Genomic DNA, 16,974 nt, shown 5'->3' on the forward strand with positions numbered 1-16,974 from the left:
TGTCACCCAACTTTCTGAGACTTCAGTGTAACAGGAGCAGAGGGCTTTATACTTGCCTTTTCGGAGTCTGGGAAAAGCTGGGTGGCACCCCCCCTATAGGTGGCAATCGAGGTTGTCACCCGCCCACTGTTCTTGTAATTCTGTGCATATTCACCATTCAGGAAGCTAGGAAAGATGGGTGATCTGTAGCATTCATGTCTCCTCACCCAGCTTTCCCAGAAACAGATACGACTAAGAAGCTTCGATTTTCTGCATATTTTTCTGGTGGGTCCCTTTAAGTATGTCCGCTGCAGTTTTCTGTGCCAAGGGGGCAAAGTCCATGGCGCTCCCACGCACGGCTAGGGACGTGACGCGGCTCCGAGTAACCTCAGCCGGCCGTTATCTGCTGGGCACGTGAACAGGGGGCATTATAGGAGCGCAGTCGCTGCGTACACTACAGATGTAAACCAGGTTCTGGCTCGTGGCCCCTGACGGGAGCTGGTCGAATGGATGTGCCAGCATATGGCGCCCTGCCGTTACAAAGGGGGGGCCCCACGTTTTTAAAAGAAGAGTGAGAAGTGAGCGCAGTATATAACATACAAAAGTGGCGTCACTCGGCACGTGTTATAACGGTATAATTTATATTCCATCCACACAGCTTTTATACATTTTGTGCAAATATTCTTTGAAGAATTTCTGAAATCTTCCGACATTCGTCATACCGTATGGAATTCACAGTCTTTCGTTGTTCCGGGCAACAGCGATTTGATGGACGCCAAACTTACAAAAAATATTGCGCTGCCATCCACTGACCACGTTCCTGGCACATCGGATAAACAGTTCACATGTTCTGATGCACATACCTGACCGCCCCCCCCCATACACATGGGGAGAGGGGAGTAAGCGCTGCCAGACACATCTAGCAGCGTCCTATCTCCCATGAGAACTAAGGATAGGGCATGCTGAAATACAACAGCCCGATCCTTCCTTTCCCATGACCATGATCCACTGGTGCGGGCGGAAAGTTGGGACACCCCCAAACATGTCATATGGTCAGCCAGCCCTATTGACATTTAACTTCTGTGTATGGGCACATCCGGGACAACCGCATGTATTCCACCTCTCATTGTTGTCAACGTAAAGTCGTTCAAGGATAAGTCTCTTCTTGGTGATCATACAGCGCCACTTTTGAGCACAGGTTGTGTCTGGTATTACACTTCAGCCGCATTCACCTAATTGTGGATAAGCTGCAGTACCAGATACATCCTGTGGACAAGAGTGGCGCTGTTCCTGTAAAAAAGAAAAGGGGGTCTTGAGAGCTATGGTCCCTAGACGCGGTATTACCCATGGAGTCACACAAGATTTATGTTGGGTTCTGTGGCGTGGCCATCTTGGACCTGGCTTCAATGCAATCCTGGGGTCCAAGGTGAGATCCCATGTCTGACATCACCAACCATAGGCAAGGAAGGCACTAGGGAACCATGACTGGCCAACCATATCCAACCATTGGATAGGACACCAGGTATGGTCCAGCTTCTGGAGAACCAATCCAAACTGAAGACTGAGCTTTGGGTGGAATGCTCTTATTACGTATGTAACAACTTAGATAAAAATCTAGAGTCTCTTATATGCCCATAAGGACCTCCTCTGTCTCAGGTCACTTCTCGAGACTGATGCTCTCGTCGGCCACGGCAAATACAGGACTGACTGGAGCGGTAAACGTTGTCTGGTGACTGTACAGGATGACACAAGAGGAAGGTTCAAAGAAGATCAGCTCTCCAGCATCCATGTCCACCAAGACGCCAACTTGTTTGGGACCCTTCAGGAGTTCTACATGATAATGCTGAGAGTCGTGGGAAAAACTGAAGTCTTTGTCGTAACGGGAGAAGATCCAGGAAACCGGGTTGTATCCTAACCGGGCGTCGTTGCCTGAGCCCTTGCGGGCGATGGTTCTGTAGGTGATGCCGAGCTTGTAGGCACAACATGTCTCCACGTTCACCTTCCACATGTGGATGCCCTTCTGGAAAGACTCTACTGCCAAGCAGTTGGGCCAGTGGTCAAACCTTTCAGGTCCATCTGGATAGTTCTTCGCCTTCTTGTGGAGGAACTTAAGGCTGTTGTCTGATAAGGCGAGGAGGGGACTCATGGTCTTCTCATCAAACGTGAGGCTTTCACAAGCTAAAAATAAGAAATGTCCGGTCATCTTCTGAGGCTACAGTAGCAGTGGTACAGTGTAAGGAGTCTTATACTGACCGGAGGTGTAGGAGAGGACAGGAGAAGGTATAGTGTCATACTGACCAGAGGTGTAGGAGAGGACGGGAGAAGGTGTAGTGTCATACTGACCGGAGGTGTAGGAGAGGACAGGAGAAGGTATAGTGTCATACTGACCAGAGGTGTAGGAGAGGACGGGAGAAGGTGTAGTGTCATACTGACCAGAGGTGTAGGAGAGGACAGAAGAAAATGTAGTGTCATACTAACCAGAGGTGTAGGAGAGGACAGGAGAAGGTGTAGTGTCTTATACTGACCAGAGGTGTAGGAGAGAACAGGAGAAGGTGTAGTGTCTTATACTGACCGGAGGTGTAGGAGAGGACGGGAGAAGGTGTAGTGTCTTATACTGACCGGAGGTGTAGGAGAGGACAGGAGAAGGTGTGGTGTCTTATACTGACCAGAGGTGTAGGAGAGGACAGGAGAAGGTGTAGTGTCTTATACTGACCAGAGGTGTAGGAGAGGACGGGAGAAGGTGTAGTGTCTTATACTGACCAGAGGTGTAGGAGAGGACAGGAGAAGGTGTAGTGTCTTATACTGACCAGAGGTGTAGGAGAGGAGAGGAGAAGGTGTAGTGTCTTATACTGACCAGAGGTGTAGAAGAGGACGGGAGAAGGTGTAGTGTCTTATACTGACCAGAGGTGTAGGAGAGGACAGGAGAAGGTGTAGTGTCTTATACTGACCAGAGGTGTAGAAGAGGACGGGAGAAGGTGTAGTGTCTTATACTGACCAGAGGTGTAGGAGAGGACAGGAGAAGGTGTAGTGTCTTATATTGACCAGAGGAGTAGAAAAGGACGGGAGAAGGTGTAGGAGAGGACAGGAGAAGGTGTAGTGTCTTATACTGACCAGAGGTGTAGGAGAGGACAGGAGAAGGTGTAGTGTCTTATACTGACCAGAGGTGTAGGAGAGGACAGGAGAAGGTGTAGTGTCTTATACTGACCAGAGGTGTAGAAGAGGACAGGAGAAGGTGTAGTGTCTTATACTGACCAGAGGTGTAGGAGAGGACAGGAGAAGGTGTAGTGTCATACTGACCAGAGGTGTAGGAGAGGAGAGGAGAAGGTGTAGTGTCTTATACTGACCAGAGGTGTAGGAGAGGACAGGAGAAGGCGTAGTGTCTTATACTGACCAGAGGTGTAGGAGAGGATAGGAGAAGGTGTAGTGTCTTATACTGACCAGAGGTGTGGGAGAGGACGGGAGAAGGTGTAGTGTCTTATACTGACCAGAGGTGTAGGAGAGGACAGGAGAAGGTGTAGTGTCTTATACTGACCAGAGGTGTAGGAGAGGACAGGAGAAGGTGTAGTGTCTTATACTGACCGGAGGTGTAGAAGAGGACAGGAGAAGGTGTAGTGTCTTATACTGACCAGAGGTGTAGGAGAGGACAGGAGAAGGCGTAGTGTCTTATACTGACCAGAGGTGTAGGAGAGGATAGGAGAAGGTGTAGTGTCTTATACTGACCAGAGGTGTGGGAGAGGAGAGGAGAAGGTGTGGTGTCTTATACTGACCAGAGGTGTAGGAGAGGACAGGAGAAGGTGTAGTGTCTTATACTGACCAGAGGTGTAGGAGAGGATAGGAGAAGGTGTAGTGTCTTATACTGACCAGAGGTGTGGGAGAGGACGGGAGAAGGTGTAGTGTCTTATACTGACCAGAGGTGTGGGAGAGGACGGGAGAAGGTGTAGTGTCTTATACTGACCAGAGGTGTAGGAGAGGACAGGAGAAGGTGTAGTGTCTTATACTGACCAGAGGTGTAGGAGAGGAGAGGAGAAGGTGTAGTGTCTTATACTGACCAGAGGTGTGGGAGAGGACGGGAGAAGGTGTAGTGTCTTATACTGACCAGAGGTGTGGGAGAGGACGGGAGAAGGTGTAGTGTCTTATACTGACCAGAGGTGTAGGAGAGGACGGGAGAAGGTGTAGTGTCTTATACTGACCAGAGGTGTAGGAGAGGACAGGAGAAGGTGTAGTGTCTTATATTGACCAGAGGAGTAGAAAAGGACGGGAGAAGGTGTAGTGTCTTATACTGACCGGAGGTGTAGCAGAGGACAGACAGGGCCCACAATCTGTTCAGTAATGGACTTTGACAACAATCCATGTTAAAGTTTAACTTTTCCGACTCCTGAGGCTCCAGAATTCCTTCTGCTTCTTCTGTTCTGCAGAGGGAAGACATACTGCACATGACTAAAGATGAAGGCAATGGCCGCCGTCACATCAAACACTGACAACTTTGGAAATATTCTTCTTTTACAAATCCTCCTACAGTTTTGTGTACACAGCTCCTATGCAGCCCCATGATACCACACACAGAAGTAGAGGATCAGGATTGTTTGTAGTCTGTTACCATGGAGACACATACGCCTGCATTGAAGCAGTGGACAGCGGAGATTTCAGTAGTATGGCAGTTTTAGCTAGGTGGATATAGAACACACTGACCTGTCGTCCATTTTGTTTTCGGAGACCTGGGGAGAAGAAGACGAGGAAAAAAAGTCAACAAAATCTTCCAATAAAATTCCTTTAATCCAGAATCTGCACAGATGATTACGTACAATGAGGTTGAGGTCGTCCATGTTGGTCAACATGTCCACCAGGTAGTTCCTGATCCCGGACAGCTTCTTGGTGGACTCCGTCCAGTGGGCCTTCTGGGTGAGAATCCCTTGCTGTGCCCGCTCCTCCTCAGCGTGGATCTCCTCCAGGAGGCGCTGCTCTTCACTGTCACACACGTTGCGGATAAAGTTCAGTCGCTGGATGATCATCTCGCGAGCAGACCTGGCCGTGCTCTGTAACACAGGTGCGGGGCTCGTTACAGTGTATCAGTTCTCTCTAACAGAGCCGATGCAAATCGTCAACTTAGCACCTCCCCACTGAATGATGTTCTTTTTTGCAGATTGAATCCACAGCTGCATTCATAATTCTGCATGTTTCACAGTAGCAATCTCTCAGCTTTTCCTGCAGGTTCAGTGTGTACACAGAACTTTCTCTGCTACAAACATTATACAGCACCTGCTATAGGAAGAATAGGCTCCGCTCAGCCACTAGAGCTGATTGATTCCAGCAACCAGCAGAATTATAAATCCAGCTCTGGAGTATAATACAGAATGTAACTCAGAATGAGTGCAGGATAAGTAATGGGTGTACAAAGTGACTCCACCAGCAGAATAGTGAGTGCAGCTCTGCAGTATAATACAGCATGTAACTCAGGATCAGTACAGGATAAGTAATGTATGTACACAGTGACTCCACCAGCAGAATAGTGAGTGCAGCTCTGGAGTATAATACAGGATGTAACTCAGGATCCGTACAGGATAAGTAATGTAATGTATGTACACAGAGACTGCACCAGCAGAATAGTGAGTGCAGCTGTGGAGTATAATACAGGATGTAACTCAGGATCAGTACAGGATAAGTAATGTATGTACACAGTGACTGCACCAGCAGAATAGTGAGTGCAGCTCTGGAGTATAATACAGGATGTAACTCAGGATCAGTACAGGATAAGTAATGTATGTACACAGTGACTGCACCAGCAGAATAGTGAGTGCAGCTCTGGAGTATAATACAGGATGTAACTCAGGATCAGTACAGGATAAGTAATGTATGTACACAGTGACTGCACCAGCAGAATAGTGAGTGCAGCTCTGGAGTATAATACAGGATGTAACTCAGGATCAGTACAGGATAAGTAATGTATGTACACAGTGACTCCACCAGCAGAATAGTGAGTGCAGCTCTGGAGTATAATACAGGATGTAACTCAGGATCAGTACAGGATAAGTAATGTATGTACATAGTGACTTCACCAGCAGAATAGTGAGTGCAGCTCTGAAGTATAATACAGGATGTATCTCAGGATCAGTACAGGATAAGTAATGTATGTACACAGTGACTGCACCAGCAGAATAGTGAGTGCAGCTCTGGAGTATAATACAGGATGTAACTCAGGATCAGTAAGGATAAGTAATGTATGTACACAGTGACTGCACCAGCAGAATAGTGAGTGCAGCTCTGGAGTATAATACAGGATGTAACTCAGGATCAGTACAGGATAAGTAATGTATGTACACAGTGACTGCACCAGCAGAATAGTGAGTGCAGCTCTGGAGTATAATACAGGATGTAACTCAGGATGAAAGTGAATCGTGTAAGTTCAGGGTCATGGTACTTTTAAAGTTTGTAATATAGTAAATCTTCCTCTGCTCTATTGGAAATCTACCCCCACCTCCTCTTTGCTGCCCAATTACTGTCCTGAGGTCACACGGCTATGACACTGATTTGCATATGGCGCAGCACAGAGCACAGTATAAGGAGGCCGTGACCGCCCTCTAAGGACCTATAATTACCGCCACTCGTGGGATCTTGGCTGGAAGCGAGTCAGCGAGATACTTCTCAATTCCAGCCGTTTGTAGCTGCAGCTTCTCGCACTGATCGACTATCTTGTTCTGGGGGAGAAAGCATTTCATTAGTATGGTCTCCGACAGCAGCACAGATCAGAGGGATCAACGGAGAATCTCTGCGACGGGGTTAACCCCAGATCTGACATATTCAGTACTGCACGCTGTCAGTGAATAGAAACAATCTTGCAAAAACCCTGCGCCGATCGGGTTCTTCCGCAGAAGGTCTGATACACTGTAACGAGCCCTGCATCTGCGTTGTCTGTTCATGATGTAAACACGCATGCTCTCTTTCACTGACAGCAGGCAGAGATCTTGGACGGTGACAAATGAAAACAATTGGTAAAGCCTTCCATTATAAGAATCCCTTTCAATATAAACATAAAATGCAGTGAGTTAGGGGGCGGAGCATGACACAGAGAACCTGTGTCATGCTCCGCCCCCTCCGGTATAACAGATTACTGATATAATCTGGCTCTGTGCGGCGACAGTTGCTACACGACATTGATACCCGTCAATTGTCACCACAAGCCAGGGTCGGTAACCCAACTCCCGAAGTGCTCGGTGCTGTACACTCCAAGAGCCAGGAATCCAGGCTGGGTATAAAGAGTCCATTGTGCACGCCCCAGACGGAGAGAACGCGGTATTGTTGTCACAGTGGACACGATAATGAGCCCCCCCCATTGGGGGCATCTGAAAACCAGCTCCACATTCCTGCTGGCAGATTTTCTAGCATACTGAGCTTTTTCTCCCATTTAAAGGGGCAGTCCACTTTAATATCTATTTAAAGGGGAGTTCCACTTTAGCATAATTTCACCCAATTGTATTTATTTTTTTATACTTTTATTAACAGGAAATAAAGCAAAGTTACAGTACATTGACCTATTCATTCCTGCTCCACGTCCGAGTACAGACAAGTACACCGTATCTCCTACATTTCTGGTATTCTCAACATCCACCATTGTTTCAGTGTTTTCGATCACTCACTGCGCTGTTACCGTCTCCTTGTTCCTTCAAGTGGCGGCACCGTTTCGGCATCATCCCAGTATTCCCATTAAAATCGATTGTGCCATGGAACCCCGAGCCAGTGAAATAGCCTGCCGTAGTCTCGAGGACGTTTATTGGGTGGTGGGGGGGGGGGGGGGAGTCACGCCACAAACCCCAGACCCGGTCAAATTTTCGTGATTTAAACACTAGCGCTATGTACGGAAGAATTTGGTTTATTTGTCGTTTCCACATAGACAGATTTGGCGTATTGGGACCGCACCATCTCAAGGCAATGCATTTACGTTCCATGAATAAAGACTCCTTTAAAAATATAGACATGTAACGGTACTTTCACATTAGCGGTTTTCTTTTCCGGCACTGAGTTCCGTCCTAGGGGCTCAATACCGGAAAATAACTGATCAGTTTTATCCCCATGCATTCTGAATGGAGAGTAATCCGTTCAGGACGTCTTCAGTTCAGTCGTTTTGACTGATCAGGCAAAAGATAAAACTGCAGCATGCTACGGTTTTATCTCCAGCCCAAAAAACTGAAGACTTGCCTGAATGCCGGCATTTTTTATCCATAGGAATGTATTAGTGCCGGATCCTGCATTCAAAATACAGTGAAAAATAAATAAATGCCGGATCCGTTTTTCCGGATGACACTGGAAAGACGGATCCGGCATTTGTAAGACGGATCAGGATCCTGGTCAGTCTTACAAATGCCATCAGTTCTCGTACATTTTGCCGGATCTGCTTGCCGGATCACTCTGCCGCAAGTGTGAAAGCAGCCTAATGGTCCCAGTTATCCTCTTTCAATATCCCCAGTAGGCAGATCTCAGGTCTGCACTCCACCCGAACCGGCAGTTAGGCCTCATGCACACGACCGTTGTTTTGGTCCGCAGTTTTTGCGGCTTGGATGCGGACCCATTTACTTCAATGGGGCTGTACCTTACCGAGGTAGTGCCCGGTGTTAGTATTCCCAGTGTCGGCGAGTGATCGGATATACCTCTAGATAAATACCGTATAGACCGACGGTTTCACATAGTCGGCCCGTTACCTAACATATGATCTATTCGGGTTAAGGAATGGTAACTACTGTTATAGCCGGAGTGTGCCCGTCTCTGGGGTGTTTAGCTCTCCACATCTTCTGGAACTACTGCCTCTGTGGATCTACCGTCATATTGAGATCTCCCGTGCAAAGTAATCTAGACTGTGGGTGGGTGGCAGCAGATGTGGTTGCCTGGTATAATACCTGCATAGAACCGGGGGGAGGATGTATATACATAATACGGTATATTGTACGTTGTCAGTGAGAGAGAGGACAAAGACATATCTGCCTTCTGTATCAACAGCTAGTTCTTTTACCTCTCAGCGCAATTGCTTATGAATTAGTAAGGAGACCCCTCGTGAAGAGGAAGTATGATAGGAATGTGGTGCCCATCGAACCCAGGGTTTCTGTAGGCTCTTAGGCCTCTTTCACACAACGAGTTTTCCGCGCGGGTGCAATGCGGTGCGATTTGCTTGGTGACTAGGTGACGATCGGGATGGGGACCCGATCTTTATTATTTTCCCTTATAACATAGTTATAAGGGAAAATGATAGCTTTCTTAATACAGAATGCAAAGTAAATGAGGGATGGAGGGGTTAAAAATAAATAAATAAAACTCACCTCCTCCACTTGTTCGCGCAGCCCGGCTTGTCTTCTTTCTTCTTCTTTGAGGACGTAGGAGAAAAGGACCTTTGGTGACGTCACTGCGCTCATCACATGATGGACCATGTGATGAGCGCTGTGACCTCACCAAAGGTCCTTTTCCTCCCAGGTCCTCAAAGAAGAAGAATGAAGACAAGCCGGGCTGCGCGAACAAGTGGATGAGGTGAGTTTTATTTATTTATTTTTAACCCCTCCATCCCTCATTTACTTTGCATTTTGTATTCAGAATGCTATAATTTTCCCTTCTAACCATGTTATAAGGGAAAATAATAAAATCTACACAACACCGATCCCAAACTTGAAGAAGTCTGTGTTCAGGTACCAAACATTCCGATTTTTCTCCCGTGCGTGCAAAACGCATTAAAATGCTTTGCACTCGCGTAAAAAAATTGCGCATTTTTCCACGACGCACCCACATCCTATCCTATGCCCGTGTGAAAGAGGCCTTAGAGGTGGTATTGGTGAGATGTGTCCCTTGAAGACATTGAATTTGTGGGCTAGAATTTCTGATAAAGGCAAACGCCATAGATCTCTTTTGCCGTGTTCACAGACCCCTGACATTCCAGCTCAGCCCTGGATTCCAAGGCAGACGTGTTGTCATGGGTGGAGCGCAGCGCAGCGGGTGTATTGGTGTGCATCACTACTATATAGATAACTGCTTTTAACCAATAAAACATTATTAATTTCAGTTCAAACAGAAAAACACAGCTCAGAACTTAAACTTTTGCTTTCTATGAAAACAATTAGATTTTGGGTTGGTATCTACCCCAAACTATGGGCCAGTAGATCCGGGATGCCTCCGCCTGTGATGACTATTGGCCAGTAGATCCGGGATGCCTCCGCCTGTGATGACTATTGGCCAGTAGATCCGGGATGCCTCCGCCTGTGATGACTATTGGCCAGTAGATCCGGGATGCCTCCGCCTGTGATGACTATTGGCCAGTAAATCCGGGATGCCTCCGCCTGTGATGACTATTGGCCAGTAGATCCGGGATGCCTCCGCCTGTGATGACTATTGGCCAGTAGATCCGGGATGCCTCCGCCTGTGATGACTATTGGCCAGTAGATCCGGGATGCCTCCGCCTGTGATGACTATTGGCCAGTAAATCCGGGATGCCTCCGCCTGTGATGACTATTGGCCAGTAAATCCGGGATGCCTCCGCCTGTGATGACTATTGGCCAGTAAATCCGGGATGCCTCCGCCTGTGATGACTATTGGCCAGTAGATCCGGGATGCCTCCGCCTGTGATGACTATTGGCCAGTAAATCCGGGAAGCCTCCGCCTGTGATGACTATTGGCCAGTAGATCCGGGATGCCTCCGCCTGTGATGACTATTGGCCAGTAAATCCGGGATGCCTCCGCCTGTGATGACTATTGGCCAGTAGATCCGGGATGCCTCCGCCTGTGATGACTATTGGCCAGTAGATCCGGGATGCCTCCGCCTGTGATGACTATTGGCCAGTAGATCCGGGATGCCTCCGCCTGTGATGACTATTGGCCAGTAAATCCGGGATGCCTCCGCCTGTGATGACTATTGGCCAGTAGATCCGGGATGCCTCCGCCTGTGATGACTATTGGCCAGTAGATCCGGGATGCCTCCGCCTGTGATGACTATTGGCCAGTAAATCCGGGAAGCCTCCGCCTGTGATGACTATTGGCCAGTAGATCCGGGATGCCTCCGCCTGTGATGACTATTGGCCAGTAAATCCGGGATGCCTCCGCCTGTGATGACTATTGGCCAGTAGATCCGGGATGCCTCCGCCTGTGATGACTATTGGCCAGTAGATCCGGGATGCCTCCGCCTGTGATGACTATTGGCCAGTAGATCCGGGATGCCTCCGCCTGTGATGACTATTGGCCAGTAAATCCGGGATGCCTCCGCCTGTGATGACTATTGGCCAGTAGATCCGGGATGCCTCCGCCTGTGATGACTATTGGCCAGTAGATCCGGGATGCCTCCGCCTGTGATGACTATTGGCCAGTAAATCCGGGATGCCTCCGCCTGTGATGACTATTGGCCAGTAAATCCGGGATGCCTCCGCCTGTGATGACTATTGGCCAGTAAATCCGGGATGCCTCCGCCTGTGATGACTATTGGCCAGTAAATCCGGGATGCCTCCGCCTGTGATGACTATTGGCCAGTAGATCCGGGATGCCTCCGCCTGTGATGACTATTGGCCAGTAAATCCGGGAAGTCTCCGCCTGTGATGACTATTGGCCAGTAAATCCGGGATGCCTCCGCCTGTGATGACTATTGGCCAGTAGATCCGGGATGCCTCCGCCTGTGATGACTATTGGCCAGTAAATCCGGGATGCCTCCGCCTGTGATGACTATTGGCCAGTAGATCCGGGATGCCTCCGCCTGTGATGACTATTGGCCAGTAAATCCGGGATGCCTCCGCCTGTGATGACTATTGGCCAGTAGATCCGGGATGCCTCCGCCTGTGATGACTATTGGCCAGTAAATCCGGGAAGCCTCCGCCTGTGATGACTATTGGCCAGTAAATCCGGGATGCCTCCGCCTGTGATGACTATTGGCCAGTAGATCCGGGATGCCTCCGCCTGTGATGACTATTGGCCAGTAAATCCGGGATGCCTCCGCCTGTGATGACTATTGGCCAGTAAATCCGGGATGCCTCCGCCTGTGATGACTATTGGCCAGTAAATCCGGGATGCCTCCGCCTGTGATGACTATTGGCCAGTAAATCCGGGAAGCCTCCGCCTGTGATGACTATTGGCCAGTAAATCCGGGATGCCTCCGCCTGTGATGACTATTGGCCAGTACATCCGGGATGCCTCCGCCTGTGATGACTATTGGCCAGTAGATCCGGGATGCCTCCGCCTGTGATGACTATTGGCCAGTAAATCCGGGATGCCTCCACCTGTGATGACTATTGGCCAGTAGATCCGGGATGCCTCCGCCTGTGATGACTATTGGCCAGTAAATCCGGGATGCCTCTGCCTGTGATGACTATTGGCCAGTAGATCCGGGATGCCTCCGCCTGTGATGACTATTGGCCAGTAAATCCGGGAAGCCTCCGCCTGTGATGACTATTGGCCAGTAAATCCGGGATGCCTCCGCCTGTGATGACTATTGGCCAGTAGATCCGGGATGCCTCCGCCTGTGATGACTATTGGCCAGGAGATCCGGGATGCCTCCGCCTGTGATGACTATTGGCCAGTAAATCCGGGATGCCTCCACCTGTGATGACTATTGGCCAGTAGATCCGGGATGCCTCCGCCTGTGATGACTATTGGCCAGTAAATCCGGGATGCCTCTGCCTGTGATGACTATTGGCCAGTAGATCCGGGATGCCTCTGCCTGTGATGACTATTGGCCAGTAAATCCGGGATGCCTCCGCCTGTGATGACTATTGGCCAGTAGATCCGGGATGCCTCCGCCTGTGATGACTATTGGCCAGTAGATCCGGAATACCTCCGCCTGTGATGACTATTGGCCAGTAGATCCGGGATGCCTCCGCCTGTGATGACTATTGGCCAGTAGATCCGGGATGCCTCCGCCTGTGATGACTATTGGCCAGTAGATCCGGGATGCCTCCGCCTGTAATGACTATTGGCCAGTAGATCCGGGATGCCTCCGCCTGTGATGACTATTGGCCAGTAGATCCGGGATGCCTCCGCCTGTAATGACTATTGGCCAGTAAATCCGGGATGCCTCCGCCTGTGATGACTATTGGCCAGTAGATCCGGGATGCCTCCGCCTGTGATGACTATTGGCCAGTAGATCCGGGATACCTCCGCCTGTGATGACTATTGGCCAGTAGATCCGGGATGCCTCCGCCTGTGATGACTATTGGCCAGTAGATCCGGGATGCCTCCGCCTGTGATGACTATTGGCCAGTAGATCCGGGATGCCTCCGCCTGTAATGACTATTGGCCAGTAGATCCGGGATGCCTCCGCCTGTGATGACTATTGGCAGAAGCATGCGGGCTGTAGCCACAACAATTCTACTTGTAGATATTAAGACCCTACAACCTTAGCTAGAGAAAAGCAATCATACAACGGTATTTGATCATCAGAATTGAGGCAAATAAAGCGAACCCAGTTGTTGTCCTCGGTTGGCGTCCGGACCCTGGAAATAAGGAGAGTCTCAGCGTCTTGGGGGGATCTTCTTCGTAGGGCCAACCACTCCGACGCTTCTCCAGGGGATGGAAAAGAAGACTGCCCTGTCTCCGTCCACCACTCTAAGTCTTGCAGGATAGCCCACGGAATATGGGATGCTTGCTCCCCTCAGTCGTCTTTTAACCTCCATGAACGTGGCACGCTGTTTTTGCAATTCCATGGAAAAGTCCGGAAATTTTAAGTTTTAACTCCATCTAGTTTCCCCATTAGGGATGTCCTACATGCCGTTATGGCGTCCAGGACTTGGGCGGATACTTGTTTCAGTGCGAGTTCTTCCTGGTCCTCCCCAGGGGGATGTTGTAGGAGTTGGTGTATTTGATGCCGTACTTGCCCTGGTATGGACGTTCCGTTGCGGTAATGGCGACCGCGATCCTTCCTCTGCAGTTTTCTGTGGACCCATTGTTGTATCAGGGTGCTTAACTGTCTGTTGTAACAATATCGGGCTCTGTACCTCTTGGGGCTCAGTATATTTCTGTATAGGTCCCTGGTATTATTCTGCTGAGGGATTATTGTTCCCTGGTTGCTGATTACAGTCATATATAGGGCAATTACAACGTCCAGGCTCAGTATATGGTTGGGAAGCCAAGGGCTCGCTGAGTTCATATCACAGGCAGGCGCCTGTTACTTGGTGCGCTGTCCCCCTCCTTCTTTACTGGGTAGTGGAGGGCAGGGAAGATGGCCGACTGGCGGGGAGACCAGGGGAGGGGTTCCTCTAAACTTCAGCGGGTATCTCTGACCACCTCCCGCTCTTTTCCCCTTTTCCTTCCTCACTTACTGTATCAGCAAGCCCGGTGTGTCTCGCGGTTTGGCGTGTCACGCGGCTTCTCACGCTCCAGACTCGGCACCTCCGTACACTGCCGACGAGCTTACTCCTGCACCGCCTTGACTCACGTACCCGGCAGGGGGCTCTGTCAGGGGTCTTTAGTCCTCAGATGGTGTTCGGTGAGGTCAGGATTTCTCCCATTATTGCGGCTCCTCCGACTAGCGTTCGCTCATCCTGGCTGCTGGCCAAAAGCCAATTTCACCTAATTTAAGACATCTGTGAGGGGGGTGCTAAAATGAAGAGGCAAGCCCATTGAGAGGATTGGGGTGCAGTCAGCTTGGAAGGGCTGATAACAGGGAACAATAGACTGTGTCCAGCTAAAGACGTCTCCCATCAACCAGGACATTTTCCTCTAGTCCAGTACACAGGAGCAGAAGAACCATGGCGACCCCAAAGTCACGGCCTATGGTGTGCGTAGTGACATTTTCCTTCACTTGGTTGCCCGTGACTACGTTAGGCACCACATGCAGCGCCCTCTTCCGAAGGCGGGATACTCCCACCCCTCACCTGTGATTGACAACCAGACCTAGACCGCAGGCAACCCCAAACACTACATGTGGAAACTGAGGCCGACAACCACTTGTAGATAGCTGGCTGCAGTTGTCAATTTTTCTCAATAATTTCAGGTTTTTACGTATTGTCAAGGGAATCCTGTGACTTCCTATAGTATAGTGACTTGTTGGCTGTCACTGCTGTGGGGGAACTGAGGTCACTGCAATTAGCTTGTGTGGATGTCTATGTTTTAAGGACAGTCTCTATTCTGGTGGCACTGTTATGGAGATCATTGTGGCTGTCTATAGTCTGGTGGCACTTTTATGAAGGTCATTGTGGTTCTCTATATTCTGTTGGCACTGTTATGGAGGTCATTGTGGCTGTCTATAGCCTGGTGGCACTTTTATGAAGGTCATTGTGGTTCTCTATATTCTGTTGGCACTTTTATGGAGGTCATTGTGGTTGTCTATAGCCTGGTGGCACTGTTATGGAGGTCATTGTGGTTGTCTATAGCCTGGTGGCACTGTTATGTTGGTCATCGTGGCTGTCTATATTCTGATGGCACTGTTATGGAGATCATTGTGGCTGTCTATATTCTGGTGGCACTGTTATGGAGATCATCGTGGCTGTCTATATTTTGGTGGCACTGTTATGTTGGTCATCGTGGCTGTCTATAGTCTGGTGGCACTGTTATGGAGACCATCGTGGCTGTCTCTATTCTGGTGGCACTGTTATGGAGGTCATTGTGGCTGTCTATATTCTGGTGGCACTGTTATGTTGGTCATCGTGGCTGTCTATAGTCTGGTGGCACTGTTATGGAGGTCATTGTGGCTGTCTATATTCTGGTGGCACTGTTATGTTGGTCATCGTGGCTGTCTATAGTCTGGTGGCACTGTTATGGAGGTCATTGTGGCTGTCTATAGCCTGGTGGCACTTTTATGAAGGTCATTGTGGTTCTCTATATTCTGTTGGCACTGTTATGGAGGTCATTGTGGTTGTCTATAGCCTGGTGGCACTGTTATGGAGATCATCGTGGCTGTCTATATTCTGGTGGCACTGTTATGTTGGTCATTGTGGCTGTCTATATTCTGGTGGCACTGTTATGTTGGTCATCGTGGCTGTCTATATTCTGATAGCACTGTTATGGAGGGCTATCTTATGGTGCAGTAGTTGGCGGTTTTATTACATGAAGCATACAGCGTGCAGGGTGCGGTGAGTCAGGGGGTGGCGCTGTATCACCCGGCGTGCACCCAGGACGTGAGTGAAAGGAAAAATCAGTGACATTCCTTCTCTTCCTCTCCCGTTGTCCCTCCCCCTATCTTTAAATAGACCGGCACCCAACTTTCCTAGAGTCCTGAATGATAAATCTGCCCAGATATGACGTGCTGCCCCCCATGCCCTTGGGCACAGCGCAGATACTTAATGCTTATTATCATTCAGATCAATTGACACAAATCTGGCACCTGTGAATTCACACTGGAGGTCACCCAGCTTTTCTAGGGATATGAACCCTTTACAAAGGACACGCCCGCACCTGTAGTCATGGGCACTGCCAGTATTGCTTGGCAAAGAGAGGAGGTTATGAATACCAAGAAGACACAATCTCTTCTGCTGCTGCAATGAGTCAGGTCTCTGCTGCAGCTCACTCCCCCCCCCCCTCCAGCCTCCACACAAGGGTGCTCCAGCATTAACCCTCGCCTGCACTGCAGGGTGGCACCACAGGGGCATAGCTCTGCAATGCAGTGGGGGGGACAGGACCACTACTCACCCGGATCTGAGATGCCCTTTCTTCCACTGGCTTGATCCTGTGTGCCTGGCAGCTGCCCAGGGATTTGCACTGGGCACAGATGAGCTTCTGCTCCTGGTAGCAGTAGAGGCTGAGCTGCTGTCCATGCTGCCTGCAGGTGTCCACCACCGAGGGGTCTGTGGCTCCCCGCTGCTCCTCATCAAGAGATGGGTGGTCTTCAAGACTAATGGTCTCCTCCTTGGAGATCTCCAGGGATAAGGTGGCCAGATCAGGGATCCACTCCACAGCAAAGGGAGACTTCTGGTCCTGAAGGCTGTCCAGCTTCTCAGATCCACCCCAGGAATGAGATCCAGTGATCACCCACAGCGGAGGCTGAGGGTCTCCAGGAGCAGAGGACATCCTGGACCCTGGAGAGAACAGATCTAGGTATGGTAGCTGCCTGAG

The 16,974-nt window shown here is 49.6% G+C and overlaps 1 protein-coding gene across 1 annotated transcript; it reads right to left on the bottom strand.

Moving 5' to 3' along the window:
- Positions 1–127: 127 nt before the first annotated feature.
- BSPRY (B-box and SPRY domain containing) lies at positions 128–16,974 on the bottom strand. The gene is made up of 6 exons (XM_044268823.1): positions 16,552–16,974; positions 6,573–6,671; positions 4,782–5,012; positions 4,669–4,694; positions 4,264–4,388; positions 128–2,157 (listed from the first exon to the last, which is right to left on the bottom strand). The coding sequence occupies exons 1-6, from the start codon at positions 16,927–16,929 to the stop codon at positions 1,637–1,639; spliced, it is 1,380 nt and encodes a 459-aa protein (XP_044124758.1). The 5' UTR covers positions 16,930–16,974; the 3' UTR covers positions 128–1,636.

The sequence above is a fragment of the Bufo gargarizans genome, chromosome 9 (assembly GCF_014858855.1).
Source record: "Bufo gargarizans isolate SCDJY-AF-19 chromosome 9, ASM1485885v1, whole genome shotgun sequence".
NCBI classification, from domain to species: Eukaryota; Metazoa; Chordata; class Amphibia; order Anura; family Bufonidae; genus Bufo; species Bufo gargarizans.